Below are 18,346 nucleotides of genomic sequence, written 5' to 3' on the forward strand. Positions count from 1 at the left end.
CGTCGCCAGGAAGCTAATGTTCCAGTTTAAAACATTCTCACAGAACCAGCTGCAATGTTTCTATCAAGTCCGTAGTGAAAACTCAAAGTATCACTGAATATAAAACATTCGGCGCAAACATTCAAGAGTAAACACAAGATATGAGGATAATGCGACATAACACGTAAGGAAATGACCAACATTGGACGGATAAAACAGTATAATGGAAGTTGCAAATTCACATTTGAAGGTAAAACCCATTGTTTCTTCACTGCAGCCTCTAACACATGTAAGCTATTAAATATATGAACACTAGCGACATTAAATTGCATATATCTTCGTTGTGATGTAGCGAGACCCATCGATCCATGTGTCCGTTGGGTCGGTCTAGTTGGAGTCTTTTGTACAGTGAATAATAATATACATCGAACTTTAGAAATGTCTCGAAATCAAAGAGTCAGTTGAGATGGATTCAAGGGGGTCGAGACACCAAAGACTGTTGTAGGAAGGACTGAACAACCTTTCTGGACCTCCGTTCTGGGATGGATGGAGTTTCACATTCATAAGCCCGATCATAATCCTGTACACACACATAAAGATGGCTTGTCCATTATAAAATATTTAGAAAACAGTGCATCTTACAAGAATATAGACAACCTCATCTGTACAAAATAGATGCAGAAGATAATTCTGAGTCGGTTAAAACAAACTAAAATGACGTGTGGTGGAGAGGATGCTCACTGGGCTGTGACTACTGTATTAGGATCATGTTACAAACACACCGACTCAAATCATTTGTAATGCAACGTGTGCAATGTCAACACGGGGAAGTGGACCTCCAGGGATGACGCAATGAACAGATGAAAGTTCATACGGAAGGCCTTCATAAATAACCCCGCTGAGGGAGACAGAGTGGATATGGAAGCTGATTAAAGCGTCATTAGGGAAGCAATGTCACGACGATATGAGGAATGACGAGGAGGAGTTGGTCCACGTTTAGGTCCCGAGCCGGTCCTGGAACCGTCCGGATGATGTCCGTGGAATGAATGGAGGACTTGTGTCCTTTGTGTTCCACGAAGACAACGCCGACGTGCAGCTAGACACGTGACTCTGGTCTGCACCGGGAGAACAGTCCTCACCTTGATGCAGTTAATCCAGCAATAAGAGGAAAACAAAGGGGGTTAACTGATCCTGGAGAGATCGGCCGTGACCTCCAGCTCACAGATGAGAGTCGGATCTTGAGTCCGCTGTGGATCCAGGAATGATTTAGTTGATCTGTTTCGGGGTCCAGTGTCCACAGAGGTGAGCGTCAGATGGCGCACATTAAAAAAAAGGCTTCGCCAGGAAAAGCCCAGAATAACGAGGGTGGACCCCATCAGAGGAACAGGCCCAGTCGTTACCAGTTGAACAGGGAGTTCTGCCCCAGAGTCATGAAGTAAATCTGACTGCTGCCTCCTGACTGCACCGAGGCGAAGAAGACCTGCAACCGGAGAGAGCAGGTTTAGGAATTATTACGCATTGTTTTAATTAATACAGCTCACTGTGCATTTAGGCAGATCTTTGAGGGCAAATCCTAGAAGACTTGAAGTCCTACCTTGTCATTCCTTTCACACAGGAACTTGAGTTTCTGGGCTTTTTTGTGCATGAAAACTCCCTCCAGGTTCCCTGTGTTGGCCGACCTCAGTTCTATGGCTTTCTCTCCCCAACCCATCACCTGGTTAGACTGAAGGTAGGCTGGACACACACACACACACACACACACACACGCACAGATAATCACTACCATTGTATGTTTTAGTCCACCGTGTCCCAAATCTGTCATCTCAGAGTCCGGTTCAGGGTTGGTTCCCAGCTGCTGATCTAGAATCAGTAAAAGCCACTCACCGACCGAGGCGGGCATCTCCCCCCACTGCAGCACCGTGTCCTTGGTGATGCGCCCGTAGGTGTCGATGTAGACGCCCTCGTCCTCGTAGCAAACCAGCACCTCTGTTCCAGCGCTGTTTGGCAGAATGATGATGGCGTGGGGCCGAATGGAACCCTGGATCTGGAGAACCGGCACACAACAACACTACTTTAAACCAAAGAATTCAATCAACCAAATGAGTGCAAACCCAAACAGTTGAGTGAGCTTCAGTGTTTGGACACTTCCTCGAACATAAAACATCTCTCTACTGTTTATAATATATGTTATCTGTTTGTCTGTGCACGTTATCTTAATTTTATATTCTATTGTAGATTTAATTATATATTTCATGCTCCTATTTCTTGCACTCTGCTTATTGTTTAATGTTATGCAAATTCCTTGTATGTGAAAACATACACGGCAATAAATGGTTCTGATTCCGACTGATAATATACAAACTAGCAGAATTATTTCATTTGCAGAAGCAAAGAGGGTTCAATTCTTCGGTCACAGACATTACGGCCTTCTAACGTTAAGAAACAACAATACAGAAAATGATCAAAATAACAGCAAGTGTAAAGATACTATCTGGAATTTCAGAAAAACTCCTTGTTATTAATGACACTGGTGGCTGTTCAGTGAACTGCAGCATCTCGAGGTCACAGCAGGCGTCCCGGGCATCGGCCGAAACATGTGACACTAAAAATATTGTGTCATATTTTTAGCAAATTAGTTCATCAGCTCACGTTATGAAGCAGCCAACTCAAGATCCACGCTGCCTAGCTAAGTTACAGCTAGCTGGCTAACTTTGGCTTAGCTTACGTAACGTTTAGCTAGTTAGTTGACCCTGCCTTTCATTGCTCTTGGCTAGTATTCAATTATTAGTGAAATACTTTTGCTTTGTACTGTTACATCTTGTATTGTTGGCTAAAATGAACACCATTTCTCATGAAACAGAAATTAGGTCAATGGAATAAGTGAGCTGTTGAAGTGATTTGGCAAGCTAGCCGTTAAAAAATGTATCCACTTAGCAAGCTAAGGTTAGCCAGTAACTCAGCTAGACTGATGGTTCTTCACAACGTTAGCTGATGAAGTCAGTTGCAAACAGTAAGCCAGACCAGCCCCGGGAGTCTGGATGAATACCTGATGTAATCCATCCAGACAGGATGTTGCTGTGTTAGCGACACACTGTTGGTACTATAGGGAGCTGAAGAGCCACGAGGCAAAGATCTGACGACAGGCTGTTATGGGCAACGGCTCTGGTTTTAAGTTACAATCCACTCACACATTGGCAATACAAAGCCATTAATACATGTACATGTTTCATACCTTTAAGAAAAGAAACACAAAAAAGTTCAGAGGGGCAGACTGGATTTCCTTGAAATACAATGAGATACAATTTTCTGAGAAGAAAGACGAGAGTGATGTGTGGTTCTTCTGAACAAAGATGAGATTTAATAAGAACTCAAATTAAGTTCCTGACTGAAGCCCAAAGGTGACTTATGAATATATATTAATTTCAATAGTATTCTGCTGGAGGTGACTAAAACTCTCCTACTGCGAGTTTATTATTAGGAAATACTCAACAGTATAATAGTTCAACAAGTCTTTTGAATCAAAGTACGGCAACACTCATCTGAGATTTCACCCAGCAACCAGTTCACAAACATGTATCTAACCAGTTCACAGACATGTATCTAACCAGTTCACAGACATGTATCTAACAGTTCACAAACATGCATCTAACAGTTCAAAAACATGTATCTAACCAGTTCACAAACATGTATCTAACAAGTTAAAAAACATGTATCTAACCAGTTCACAGACATGTATCTAACAGTTCACAGACATGTATCTAACCAGTTCACAAACATGTATCTAACAGTTCACAAACATGTATCTAACCAGTTCACAAACATGTATCTAACAGTTCACAAACATGTATCTAATCAGTTCACAAACATGTATCTAACAGTTCACAAACATGTATCTAACAGTTCACAAACATGTATCTAACAGTTCACAGACATGTATCTAACAGTTCACAGACATGTATCTAACCAGTTCAAAAACATGTATCTAACCAGTTCACAGACATGTATCTAACCAGTTCACAAACATGTATCTAACAGTTCACAAACATGTATGTAACCAGTTCAAAAACATGTATCTAACCAGTTCAAAAACATGTATCTAACCAGTTCAAAAACATGTATCTAACCAGTTCACAAACATGTATCTAACAGTTCACAAACATGTATCTAACCAGTTCAAAAACATGTATCTAATCAGTTCACAAACATGTATCTAACAGTTCACAAACATGTATCTAACAGTTCACAAACATGTATCTAACAGTTCACAAACATGTATCTAACAGTTCACAGACATGTATCTAACAGTTCACAAACATGTATCTAACCAGTTCAAAAACATGTATCTAACCAGTTCACAGACATGTATCTAACCAGTTCACAAACATGTATCTAACAGTTCACAAACATGTATGTAACCAGTTCAAAAACATGTATCTAACCAGTTCAAAAACATGTATCTAACCAGTTCAAAAACATGTATCTAACCAGTTCACAAACATGTATCTAACAGTTCACAAACATGTATCTAACCAGTTCAAAAACATGTATCTAATCAGTTCACAAACATGTATCTAACAGTTCACAAACATGTATCTAACAGTTCACAAACATGTATCTAACAGTTCACAGACATGTATCTAACAGTTCACAGACATGTATCTAACAGTTCACAAACATGTATCTAACCAGTTCAAAAACATGTATCTAACCAGTTCACAGACATGTATCTAACCAGTTCACAAACATGTATCTAACAGTTCACAAACATGTATGTAACCAGTTCAAAAACATGTATCTAACCAGTTCAAAAACATGTATCTAACCAGTTCAAAAACATGTATCTAACCAGTTCACAAACATGTATCTAACAGTTCACAAACATGTATCTAACCAGTTCAAAAACATGTATCTAACCAGTTCACAGACATGTATCTAACCAGTTCACAAACATGTATCTAACAGTTCACAAACATGTATCTAACCAGTTCACAAACATGTATCTAACAGTTCACAAACATGTATCTAACAGTTCACAAACATGTATCTAACAGTTCACAAACATGCATCTAACCAGTTCACAAACATGTATCTAACAGTTCACAAACATGTATCTAACAGTTCACAAACATGTATCTAACAGTTCACGAACATGTATCTAACAGTTCACAAACATGTATCTAACAGTTCACAAACATGTATCTAACAGTTCACAAACATGTATCTAACAGTTCACAAACATGTATCTAACAGTTCACAAACATGTATCTAACAGTTCACAAACATGTATCTAACAGTTCACGAACATGTATCTAACCAGTTCACAAACATGTATCTAACCAGTTCACAAACATGTATCTAACAGTTCACAGACATGTATCTAACAGTTCTCCCACTGAACAGTTCTCCCTCCAGTAAGGAGAACCCTGCTTGGTTCCGTTGCATAAAGTGGTACATGTAGTTCATGTGAGCGTGCTTCATACGGTACCAGAGTGTGAGCCACCACAATCCTGAGCATCAGAACCGGCATCCACAGACGCAACGCGATCTTAATCCTCTGCCTTGGAATCAGCATCGTTACACCGTGGAAGACGTGTGTGTGTGTGTGTGTGTGTGTGTGTGTGTGTGTGTGTGGAAAGATGCGCGCATAAGAAGAGAAAGTGTCCCTCTGAGTACGGGTATACAGCTACGAATGAGGTGTGAAGTGAACTACAGTATGAGGCTGTCTGGGTGTAAGTGAGTGGGTTCAAAAGCACTCGGAGTGTGTGTGTGTGTGTGTGTGTGTGTGTGTGTGTGTGTGTGTGTGTGTGTGTGAAGAAAGAGAGTTGAAAGCTTGAGTGTATATGTAAGTAACTGAGCTGAGATGTCAAACAGCAGCAGTTTAAGGCTCCTGTGTAGAAGGGAGCTGTGCACACACTGGCTTAATATACCAGAGAAGAAGTGAGAGGAAAAAAGAGGTCAGGACGCGCTCAGTTAATGATGGAGAGAGAAGGAGGACAGGAGGGATGTATTTCTGGAGCTTTTTTTATTTTCGTATGTTCGTCTCTCTCTACCTCACCATGCTCCACCTCCCTTTGCACAGAGAAAGTAGCACACATGACGGGAGGCCGGGCCAATGTGTGTGTGTGTGTGTGTGTGTGTGTGTGTGTGTGTGTGTGTGTGTGTGTGTGTGTGTGTGTGGATGAGCAAGAGAGAGGTGTTGAGGACATGAATGAGAGACAGAGAAGGCACTAAAAGTCTGGCACAGCGTAGACATGACTGGCTGTTGGAGGCAAGGAACACATGTCGAAGACAATGGGAAGGAATATTCAAAAAGTGTTGATGTCTTTCACACAAAAAAAACTCCATCCCTTTAAGTCTAGTCAGTCACAAAAGTCACAAAAGGTTGACTTATCTTTCTTGGCTCGTGGCTTCATCGCCACATGATCATGAAATGATTGAAAGTCGAGGCTCCATCTTTAAATACACCGTCAAACCATAGAAACCAGAGGAACCCTGTTCCCTCTGCACCCACTCGTCACCATGAAGGCAGACCGTACATGAACCGAGGAAACAAATAACAACCTCGTTACTCTTCACACTGCAGGAGGGGAAAGTGTTTAGAAATGTCTGTTTGAATACTCAAAGTCAAAGACCTCAAACCAGTGTGTCCCACCTTTTCTTTAAAAAAGCTAAAACATATTTAATCAGATGTATCAGCATGTGGACGTGACTCACCGGAGGCTACAGCTACAGTAGATTCACTTGCCCACATACAGATGAATCCATCTCTAATTGCACAGGCAGTGGGCGATTTGTTCTCATTTAAAGACACAAATGCATTTTTGCACAAACGGAGGCGGAGATGGAGGAACGCTTCACTGACTCCCAGAAGTCGCTGTAACTTCAGGAAGTTGGAATTGAAGAAAAACAGACTGTAATTAGCGTAACCGCATGTCTCTGCTACAGACACTGAAGCCATGGCGATGGATGAAAAACCTCCTGTGAGTATTAACTCTATAATTCATTTTAGGCTGCTGCATGCTAATGTTCCACAACTCTGAACTCTATGTTTCCTTCTAGCTGTCAGCTGTCTCGCCTCTCCGGGAGACGTTAGCACGCTGAAGTTAGCAAGCAAAAGCTAGCACGCTGAAGTTATCACGCTGAAGTTAGCAAGCTAAAGCTAGCACGCTGAAGTTAGCAAGCTAAAGCTAGCACGCTGAAGTTAGCATGCTGAAGTTAGCAAGCTAAAGCTAGCACGCTGAAGTTAGAAAGCTAAAGCTAGCACGCTGAAGCTAGCATGCTGAAGTTAGCAAGCTAAAGCTAGCACGCTGAAGTTAGCATGCTGAAGTTAGCAAGCTAAAGCTAGCACGCTGAAGTTAGCAAGCTAAAGCTAGCACGCTGAAGTTAGCATGCTGAAGTTAGCAAGCTAAAGCTAGCACGCTGAAGTTAGCATGCTGACATGCTCATCATGAATATGCTAACATGTTGATGTTTGGCAGGTATACAATTTAGGCGTAATTATGAATCCCACTGCTGGTACAGCCCACCTGCCCACAAAGAGAGAGGGCGGAGAAAAAGAGAGAGAGGGAGGAAGGGAGGGAGAGAGAGAGAGAGAGAGAGAGAGAGGGGGAGGGAGAGAGGTAAATTAAGCTAAAGAGAAGATCAAAATGGGGAGAAAAACGAGCAAACGACAAGAGAGGGAGGAAAAGAGGAGGAGACTGAACGAGAGAGAGAGCGAGAGAAGTGTTTGACAGCTATAGGAGGAGTGGGAGGAGGAGAGAGGAAAACAGGGGAGCAATGACTGACGCCTGGAGACTGTGAGTGGGAGGAAGAGGAGGAGGAGGAAGAGGAGGAGGAAGAGGAGGAGAAGAAGTGCCGCCTGGGAGACGGAGAGGAGCGAGGCGGTGTGGTTTAATAGAGACAAAGCAACAGTCGGGTAGTACGAGAGCTCCGGCTGCAGAGATACGATCTGTGTCATGTGCCACCTCAGAGTCTCCTTACTCTACTGGAGTATAAATACCTAATGGCACAGAGAAAAATCACATGATCCATTATCCAAGTCTGGTTTTGCCAAGAAGATATTTTCTAAATTCTCTATTTTTTCTTCTTCATCTGTGTAATGAACGCAAGTTTGAGAACGTTTCACAGCTTGTCTTACCGTGTGAGTGTGTGTGTGTGTGTGTGTGTGTGTGTGTGTGTGTGTGTGTGTGTGTGTCTGTCTGTGTGTGTGTGTGTGTGTGAGAGATTGATTCAGTTGGCCTTCAGTGAGGTGGCCTGCATGTTTTGGGGCAGCTGGTGACACACTTTAGAATCACTCTTGTTCCTTCAAAATAAAAGCCAATGGGAGTCTTCCAATGGATTGTTGATTGTCGCAGTAAAAATAAAATCTCTGCTGCAATGATACTAGCGAGATAATCTCTACCAAGGAACGGCCCTTTAAATTATTTTTTAAAACCGCCTTCTTTGAGACCCAAGACAAGTTTCAAAATACACATACTGACATATTTTATATTGCAGAACAAAACGCTCAAATGTGTCGAGCTCGTGTTAACCACAGACCTTATTTCATGCAACAACCCATTCACCAAACCCATGGACTTTAAGACAATGTATCAATGATTAACATGTTTCAGGACTCACTCAGTCGTGAAACCCATAAATGATCTTGGCGACACCCCTAGTCGACTTCAATTGGATGTTTCTCTGTTTGTGAGTGAATAAAATCACATAAAAAGCACTCGCAAACTAAGTATTAGGGGTGGGGGAAAAATCGATTCAGCATAGTATCGCAATATTTTGCGTGGTGATATTGTAACGATACACGGAAGCAAAGTATCGATCTTTTATTATATCAATTATAAACGTTTTGGTCCTCGAATAATAAAATGAATTGCTTTTTCAGTCCACTAGAAATTCAGTTTGTCAGGTGCAACATTCATGACAGTGTTGGTCAGTTTGTCACATTTTGCTGCAATAAAAATGATGGACGTGAGATGAACAGACTTAAAACTTTATCTTATTAGATCCAATATGTTGACAAAGTTTTCCTTTGGGGACAATTTGTGGTTGAAAAAAAGGGAATAAATCGCAATAGTAAATGTATCGCAATATCGTGATAAAATCGCAGTATCGGGACTTAAGTATCGTGATGATATCGTATCGGGACTTAAGTATCGTTAAATATTGTATCGGGACTTAAGTATCGTGATAATATCGTATCGGGACTCAAGTATCGTGATGATATCGTATCGGGACTCAAGTATCGTGATGATATCGTATCGGGACTCAAGTATCGTGATGATATCGTATCGTGGTACCTCTGGTGATTCCCACCCCTACTAAGTATGACCTTTTTCACGAATAACCCTGAAAACGTGACCTCCAGACAGAGGAGCAGACCGTTAAACACGCGGAGCAGACTCACATGTGTGGGCAGGTAGAGGTCGTACGGCGTTCCAGAGTCCACGTCGATGGCGTGGAAGCCGGACAAGGAGCCGTAGATGACCTTTAACCTCTGACCTTCCTCCACCGTCAGGTCAACGGACAGTGGTTTATGAGGAAGGGACCTGAATGACTGGGGTAGACATGTACACACACACACACAGACACACACACACCAAAACAAGTTAGTAAGGATGATCTGAGCACACAGTAAATTCTCCAATCATAACCTTTCATTTTGAAAATAAGGATCAGGACTCTAAGTGGACGGCTGCGTTCAAAATGAATCCACAAGCAGCTGCATCACATCTGCAGACAGTGGAGCCATTACTTCCACAAGGTGGTTTATTCTGGGCCTCTTCTGAAGGGAGAGGGTTAAACGCCACCAAGGACAAAAAGAAATGGGACACACTCTGTGTGTGTGACTTTCATAGCGTCACGGCTGCTGTGTGTGTGCACGTTGAGGTAGTGACCCGGTTACATTTCTTTTTTTTTCTCCATCATCGTTTTGTCCTAGTAGTGCAAATATGTGGCGAGGACCGACGAAGACGATGGAGGACAGGATCTCTAACTTGCTGGTGCTGGTTTAACCATTCATGAGGATCATGTGCTCGATCAGGATCTGTGCTCGAGGACCGTGGAAGAAAGCTCAGTTTCGGAATGAGGCATAATTCTGATTATACGGACAAAAATATGCCGCTTATACGACACATTATCAAACCCTAAGTACTGTCATATTCCAGAACAAGAGGGGAATATTAGTGTGCATGTCAACGTAGTCGCTGACTTTAAACATGTCAATGTTACCAACCTTGAAAGCCATGAACTTGTGGTAGGGTTTGGGGGCCCAGGCGTAAACCTCCACAGCGCTCTTCAACGCAATCACAAGGAACTTTATCTTGTCGTAACGCACTGAAGAAGAAGAAGAAGAAGAAGAAGAAGAAGAAGAAGAAAAAGAAGAAGAAGAAGAAGAAGAAGAAGAAGAAGAAGAAGAAGAAGAAGAAGAAGAAGAAGAAGAAGAAGAAAAAGTCATCACCTCGGGACTCTGGCGCTCATAGACGTCTAATAAAACAATGTTTGTGGCAGGGTTCGTACACATTGACCAGTGGGTTTCATGACTTTTCCATGACTTTGAACCAAATGTCCATGACAAACATTCAGTGAAGTCTGGGTGTAAACAGTAAAAAGTGAGTAAATGTAGTATTTAAACTAACAATGAGAACACAAAGCATACAGTAAACCATGAATGAGACAATAGTTTGATTAAAAGAATACACATTAAAATAGAAGCCTGTATGTATGCCTGCTTATATTTTGAGTCTTTCTTTTAAAAGCATATTCATTATTTCAAACTCAGCGTAAATGAACGTCATGAACACATGAATATAACACATTTAAATGACTTTTACTAAACTTTTGGGATTTCATTTTTTCCAAGGACTTTTCCAGGCCTGGAAATAACCATTTTAAAATTCCATGACTTTTCCAAGTTCTCCATGACCGTGAGAGCCCTGTTGTGGTTCATTGTTCTTCTAGTTTGCAGCCTGGGTACTTGTGTGTACTTACCCACTTTGTAGTGTGCACAGCCCTCCAGGTCGCCTACCGAGGTCCAACCCTGTCTCTTCTCCACCTCTGGGTCGTTGTGGAGGATTTTATTCCTTAACCAGGACAGGTAGTACAGACGGAGCTTGTTCTTTTTACCTACGGACACACACACACGGACAGTGTTTCTGCGGCTGCAGCTTGTACATGAAGTGCTGCGTGTGTTCGTCAGTAAACCTCCAGCGGGAGTACCTGAAATAGTGATCAGCACGTTGAGTCCTTCCAGCACGTCCATCTGCTGAAACCGGCGTCTGCTGATGAGGGAGTAGACCTTCCCCTGACCGCTTCGATCCAGCAGCCACAGGCCGTTCTCCGTCCCCACCAGCAGATTCACACCTGCAGGACACAGCGGACACCTTAAACCCACGAGCAACGTGCAGCGCAGGAAATCTATATAAAGCAATGTACAGTGTGCACACTGCCAGGAAAAGGACAATGTCCAGAACACAATAACGTTTGTGGGCTTGGAAAAACAAATGAAAAGACACACAGTGGACAAGAAACTAACAAGGAAGTAAAATAAAAACTACAAACCCCACAGTCCAGCACAGAGAACCTCAGTGTTGAACTTCTTCTTGTACTTGCGGATCTCCGGCGTGTCGCTCTGCGGTCGGATGTTGGTCGGGTTCACGTTCACCACGGAGCCCTTCCTGTGGTTTTCCCTCTTGATCTGCTCACCTTTACCGCCCACTGTGTGGAGACGGAGACACCAGCGTCAGCATCGCACGAAGCCAGTGGTTCTCTAGTGGGGCGCGGAGGTATTACAGGTGGGGCGCGGGGGAGATGCTGTTTTTTAGTTTTTTTGTATAGTTGATATAGTTTGAGGCTTCAATGTCTTGCTCAAGGACACTTCAGCATGCAAACTATGGAGACCAGGGATGAACCGTGTGGTTTCAGGACGACCACTCTCCATGAGCTACGTGAGAACTTTATACAGTACAAAAGCACAAAGTGCACGGACATAAAACGTCATAATAAATACATGGAGAAATGCCTATTTCGTGTAAATGTTTACGTTACACGACTCGCCGATTCTTGGCGTTTTGCCAAAAGCTGATCTCCGTGAGGTCGGCGTTTCTGCCGTTGCGTTTCTCAAAACAAAATACAGATCTAAGCTCAACATTGAGCATGAATTGAGAGCCGTATCAAGTCTACAACTGTGTTTTTTCCTTTTGTTTTGTTTGGCACAGGTTGCATGTTATTGTTATTATCTTAAAAATATATTCAGTGCAGAACAGGTTAATTGCAGCCACAATAGGCATTTTATTTGTGGTGGGGCGTGAACATTTCTCTTCCTCCAAAGTGGGGCGTGACAAAAACAGTTTGAGAACCACTGCGCTAAGCTGACGTGAACTACTTGACGTTGAGGAAAATAATGTACTCATTGTATACAAGAGTGCTTTTATTTACTCACAGGAGAACGTATTTAGATGTGTGAGTGTATGTAAACTGTGTGTGTGTGTGTGTGTGTGTGTGTGTGTATGTATGTGTGTGTGTGTGTGTGTATGTATGTGTGTGTGTGTATGTATGTGTGTGTGTGTGTGTGTATGTATGTGTGTGTGTGTGTAGATGTACTTGCCAGGGCTCTGAGGTGGCGACGACATGGGGATCAGTCTCGGATCGATGAATGACAGGAAGGATGAAGAGGAGGAGGTGTTTTTACCACTGGGACTGCTGACGGCCTGAAGATGTGGTCAAGGAAAGGAAGGAAGAAAACCTGTTTGTTCAACAGCTTCCTGTTTATTGTTTGATTTCTGGCTTCATACACTAAAATCCCAAAATCCTTTTTTTCACAGCTTTATGGAGGCATCACCAAAACTCTTTACCCTTCATTATATTCTCTAAACACCATCACTACAAACCTCTCTTGGCCACTACCTCCCTCTGCTGGACAAATGTAGCTAAGGCAACGGTCACACATTACCTGAGTGACACAGCTGAGGATGTGGACAACACTTCTCTACTCTGTTTAGGTTATATAATATACATATATATACATATACACATATATATATATATATATATATATATATGTATATATATATATATATATATATATATATATATACATATATATATATATATATATATATATATATGTATATATATATATATATATATACATATATATATATATATATATGTATATATATATATATATATACGATTTGATATCTTTTAATGTACTGATTCAATACATAAGTGTCCCCCCCTGAAGACACTGAACTCACATGCAGCTCCTGGTGCGTCGGGGATCTGGGGGCCGTGGGCAGCTGCGAGTAACTGAGCTCGTGTGTTCGCTGCTGCTGGCCCAGTGCATTGTGGGTAGGACTGTCGGAGGAGGAGGTTTTCTGCAGGAGGTCCGGTAGCATGTAGGTGTCGTCTGAACCGATCCGAGAGATCTGCAGGACAGTTAGGAGACAGAGTATGAAGAGGTTGTTGGCTCCCTCTAACAGAATGGATGTTGCACCCTCCGGCGTTTAAACACATACAAAATAAATGTGTGTGTGTGTGTGTGTTTCATGTGTGTGTGCAGGGCACCTGGTTGAGATTGTGGTGAGGTTGCAGTACGATGCCATCGGGTATTCCTCGGAAGTATCTCCCCTTTCCGTTGGACAGGCCGGACCTTGAAACGCACAGACAGGCGGCGGTTAGAGAGCAGAGCCCGACTGCAACACGTTCTCAAGATCAATGGCAACAGAAACCAGGCTGATCAACCTCCCGGGATCAGAAAGTGACACCAGAGGAGAAATAATTCATGTAGAAAACAGTAATACCTCATTACTACCCTCACAGGTCACCCTGCAGACATGAATGCATCAACTTAATACCGCTAAGGGGAACGTAAAAGGTATGACAGATTTGTCTCGTCCCAGCTTGATTGTCACGGTTAAGAAGGTCCAAAGAATCCTGATTTAAGAGAAGGGACTTTTAAGGTTGCATTTGAACGTGTGCAGTTTCTCAAGCCTGTGTTTCGGGTGCAGCTCGGCCCGGGAGGCCGGAGAACTCTGAGTGAGCAGAGCGCCGTTCACTCAATCGTTTTCACTGATTCATCCCTTTGGTTTCACGGTTGGTACACAGCGTCTTGCAACAGGTTGCAACAGTTAGAATGCGTCAAGAATGACGCATTCTAACTGTCACAACAGTTGTTCCCACGCCAATCAGATTTTTTGTTCTTTTGGTGAAATGCATGGTGTGTTCAAAACGAAGGATTTTTTTTTTTTTTTTACAATTAAATACATTTCCATAATTCCCCCGGCGAAGAGCTCACCTGTTCCTCTCTTCGTCGTCGCTGCTGCCGAGCTCGTCGCTGGACGAGGAGTATTCTGTGGCCTTGTGAAGCCGAACCAGAGCCGACCTCCCGGCCTGCGGGGCGCAGGAGGGGAGCAACACGAGGGTCAGAAAAGGCCCACAAAACAACTACAGACTTGTGTTTCATGTGGTACGGATGAAGATAATTACACAAAACTAACATCTAGAAGAGGGACTTGATCTTTCATGTGGTGCACAGCTTAAGCTCTGGTCACGTTACTGTCTGCGTGGTTTTACCTGTGTGTGTTCACTGGTCGCGTTCTCTTGCGCCCTCCTGTGCTGCTGCAGGCGGTGCTGTAGAAGAGGACTCTCCAGCTTGAAGTAGCCTACAACACACACACACACACACACACACACACACACACACACACACGCACACACACACACACACACACACACACACACACACTGGTTTCATTACATCGGTAGCAGTTCTGCAGGGTGCTAGCAGCAGCAGGGTGCTGTCGCCAACGAGAATAACGTTAGTAGTGAGAGCTACAATTACTCTGGACAAATGAGGCCGTGGTCGGAAACACGGCCGCCTGAAGCGGGCCTCTACGTGGAACCACTGAGGAACCACTGAGGAACCACTGAGGAACCACTGAGGAACCACTAAGGAACCACTGAGGAACCACTGAGGAACCACCGAGGAACCACCGAGGAACCACTAAGGAACCACTAAGGAACCACTGAGGAACCACTGAGGAACCACTAAGGAACCACTGAGGAACCACTGAGGAACCACTGAGGAACCACTAAGGAACCACTGAGGAACCACTGAGGAACCACTGAGGAACCACTAAGGAACCACTGAGGAACCACTGAGGAACCACTAAGGAACCACTGAGGAACCACTGAGGAACCACTGAGGAACCACTAAGGAACCACTGAGGAACCACTGAGGAACCACTAAGGAACCACTGAGGAACCACTGAGGAACCACTGAGGAACCCTACAGGATAACTGTGTGTACGGTGCTGCGTAGCTTTGCTGATGAGAAGGAAGAGAGCATCGGGTTTGTAGTTGTGGATCGAAGTGCTGTTATAGGCTTAGACTGCTGGGGGCCATTTTAGGATACACTGAGCTCCTCTTCTCTCTCTCTCTCTCTCTCCTCTTCTCTCTCTCTCTCCCCTCTCTCCTCTTCTCTCTCTCCTTCTGGATGAATTCATGTCTCTTCAATGCACATTATAACTCCACTTCTTTCCAGGAGTCTCTGTGCTTCCTCACCTCAAGTTTTCATGGATCATGGCTGTCTGGAGCTGGTCATGTCTCCTGTCTCCTTCCTCCTTCCTCCTGTCCCCTGTCTCCTTCCTCCTGTCTCCTGTGTCCTGCCTCCTGTCTCCTGTCTCCTGCCTCCTGTCTCCTGTCTCCTGTCTCCTGTCTCCTGCCTCCTGTCTCCTGTCTCCTGCCTCCTGCCTCCTGTCGCCTGCCTCCTGTCTCCTGTCTCCTACCTCCTGTCTCCTGCCTCCTGCCTCCTGCCTCCTGCCTCCTGTCGCCTGCCTCCTGCCTCCTGTCTCCTGTCTCCTACCTCCTGTCTCCTGCCTACTGTCTCCTAATTCCTGTCTCCTACCTCCTGTCTCTTGCCTTCTGTCTCCTACCTCCTGTCTCCTGTCTCCTGCCTACTGTCTCCTAATTCCTGTCTCCTAATTCCTGTTTTTTACTATATTTGGGGAGTTCTTCCTGATGTGAGGTCCCGGGACAGAGATGTTATGTGTACAGAATGTAAAGCCCTCTGAGGCAAATGTGTATTTGTGATTTTGGGTTATACAAAATAAACTAAATTAAATCGGAAAACTAAAACAAAGTTTGAATTCCTACAAGCCGCTTTTTGAGTTACACGCAGCCATCTGTCCAAATGTAACACCAACACAATCTGATGAGAGCAGCTTTGGTGCATTAACAAGGAGGGGGTCACATTCATGGATGTGTTGGGGAACAAGTAAAAAAAAAGAAAGGATTATGAACTCAGTTGCTGTTGCTGCACTGTCCTTCTATCACACAACAAGAGTTTCTTAAAATAACTTCACGGAGCAACAAGGCTCCCCGGTTTCATGAATCAAAGGGGTTCATGTTGAGAACCACCAGCACCACTCGTGACAGACAGATGCTACCGGCTGATTGCATGGGGATAAACAAAAGGTATCATAATCGATTTGTATTTAAATATACATCAGTGGTACAGATACCCTCTCCAACAACAGTGTGGTCCAAAGAGGAACGCTGCTTTTCCCCAGTCGCATCCTGAGAGGATGAGAAGCTCTTTAAGGCTCCGATGAGAAGAACTGAGCTGGAGGGAGGCGTCAAGAGCCGTTTCCTCCCGACTCCACAGAGGGGAACTCCAACAGCGCTCGGCGCATCATCATCATCATCATCATCATCATCATCATCCTCCTCCTCCTCCTTTCTGATCTCTCCCGGATGCACTGAGAGAGCAGCCATGATGAGTTGTGTCTTCCTCTCCAGAAACGGGGAGCGAGCGTTGAACCTACAACTCTGTGTTCTCTTGCTTTACGGTGCCGTGTGTGTGGGCCGGCCTGTGAGGGGGTTCTGTGTGTGTGTGTGTGTGTGTGTGTGTGTGGGCGGTACGAGCATGTGACCCGGTGTATTTGTGTGCGTCTGGGGTGCGTGGGAGCACACATACAAATACACACACACACACACGCACGTGGACACATACATGCAGACGCGCATACAGCACACACGCACAACACACACACACACACACACACACACACACACACACACACACCTGTGTGAAAGCAAGAGCTGAGCAAATGTCTCTCCTGTGTTTATGACTTAAGAACAAGTTCAAACTCTCCGAGAAGAAAAATAATGTGTTCGTCATATTTAGAACATGGAGCCTCTTGAGGCTGAAATAAGAATTACAACAACAAACACACAACACAAGTTTCACCTGGACTCTGACTCTTGTCATGCAGGAACCCAAGCAGAGAAACACCCACTGCTCATGTCATACCCACTACAAGGTCTTCTTCTTCTGGCTGTACCAGAAGAAGAAGACCTTGTAGTGGGTATGACAGACTTGACCAGTGTGTTGCTCATGGTAACGGGGTGGCACACACCTTGGTGGCTGCTGCTGCTGGAGGGCAGTCCATGAGACGCAGGCCGGCCACTCTTCTCAGCTACAGACGGCGGACCGCCACTAGATGGAGAAAGACACACAGAGGGAACGTTGTACGCTTCTATATGCTCTCATCTTCAGCACATCCTTCACGCTGCCACCGCGGTGACCCAATGGCCTCGCCGCTAGCTTCGTCTAATCGAAAAATGATCATCCAAATCAGATCCTCCCGTGACCACGGCTGCTCTCTGGTGGTGATGAACCCTCACAATAAACGAGGCTCACTGGCTGAAAGGATGACGGTGGAGAGCGGCTCGGCTCGCAGCATGGTTGCAATATCAAGACTGAGACTTCTCTTGTATCCAAGCTGAGGACAGACAGAAGCATTGCGCTCAGCCACATATTGCTGCTGGAAGCTGGGGAGCTTTGAGGCTCAGCTGATAGGACAGAGTCCAGAAACACCTCGCTGGTAGAGCTCTACTCCAGGTGAGTCTATAAGCTGCTCAATATGAGCGATTAATAACGGATCAGCTGACAGACTTAGATGGAAGAGTACAGTGTGGCTTTTTACTTTTGATATATTGTCATATTGAGGTTCAACAATGTTGCAAGAGAAAGTAAAGTTATTTGATTCTGACCATTAGCACAGTTTATTAAAAACAGAGCAGGGATGGCACAGAAATAACACCTTTTTTTTTACACCAAGTTTTGTTTCTCATTAGCTGTTTATTGTTCTTGCAGGTGAACGTGCAAGAATATATATATATATATATCTATATATATATATATATATATATATATATATATATATCTATATCTATATATATATATATATATATATATATAGATATATATATATATATCTAGATATATATATATATATAGATATAGATATATATATATCTATATATATATATATATATATATATATAGATATATATATATCATATA

At 43.7% G+C, this 18,346-nt stretch overlaps 1 protein-coding gene across 1 annotated transcript in view; it reads right to left on the reverse strand.

Annotated features, from left to right (window-relative positions):
- Window positions 1–1,357: 1,357 nt before the first annotated feature.
- The window catches only part of LOC306745657 (mitogen-activated protein kinase kinase kinase kinase 4), a 61,595-nt gene continuing 44,606 nt past the window's right edge, over window positions 1,358–18,346 (reverse strand). Inside the window, exons 20-33 of the mRNA XM_079228491.1 lie at window positions 17,397–17,476; window positions 14,551–14,639; window positions 14,273–14,367; window positions 13,543–13,627; window positions 13,233–13,403; window positions 12,581–12,683; window positions 11,536–11,691; window positions 11,194–11,337; window positions 10,966–11,100; window positions 10,211–10,311; window positions 9,383–9,532; window positions 1,864–2,023; window positions 1,574–1,713; window positions 1,358–1,459 (exon numbers count right to left, since the gene is read on the reverse strand). Coding sequence (XP_079084617.1) covers window positions 1,376–1,459; window positions 1,574–1,713; window positions 1,864–2,023; window positions 9,383–9,532; window positions 10,211–10,311; window positions 10,966–11,100; window positions 11,194–11,337; window positions 11,536–11,691; window positions 12,581–12,683; window positions 13,233–13,403; window positions 13,543–13,627; window positions 14,273–14,367; window positions 14,551–14,639; window positions 17,397–17,476 — 1,693 coding nt within the window. The 3' untranslated portion in view covers window positions 1,358–1,375. The remainder of the gene's footprint in view (window positions 1,460–1,573; window positions 1,714–1,863; window positions 2,024–9,382; window positions 9,533–10,210; window positions 10,312–10,965; window positions 11,101–11,193; window positions 11,338–11,535; window positions 11,692–12,580; window positions 12,684–13,232; window positions 13,404–13,542; window positions 13,628–14,272; window positions 14,368–14,550; window positions 14,640–17,396; window positions 17,477–18,346) is intronic.

The sequence above is a fragment of the Taurulus bubalis genome, assembly GCF_910589615.1.
Source record: "Taurulus bubalis genome assembly, chromosome: 13".
Lineage (NCBI taxonomy): Eukaryota > Metazoa > Chordata > Actinopteri > Perciformes > Cottidae > Taurulus > Taurulus bubalis.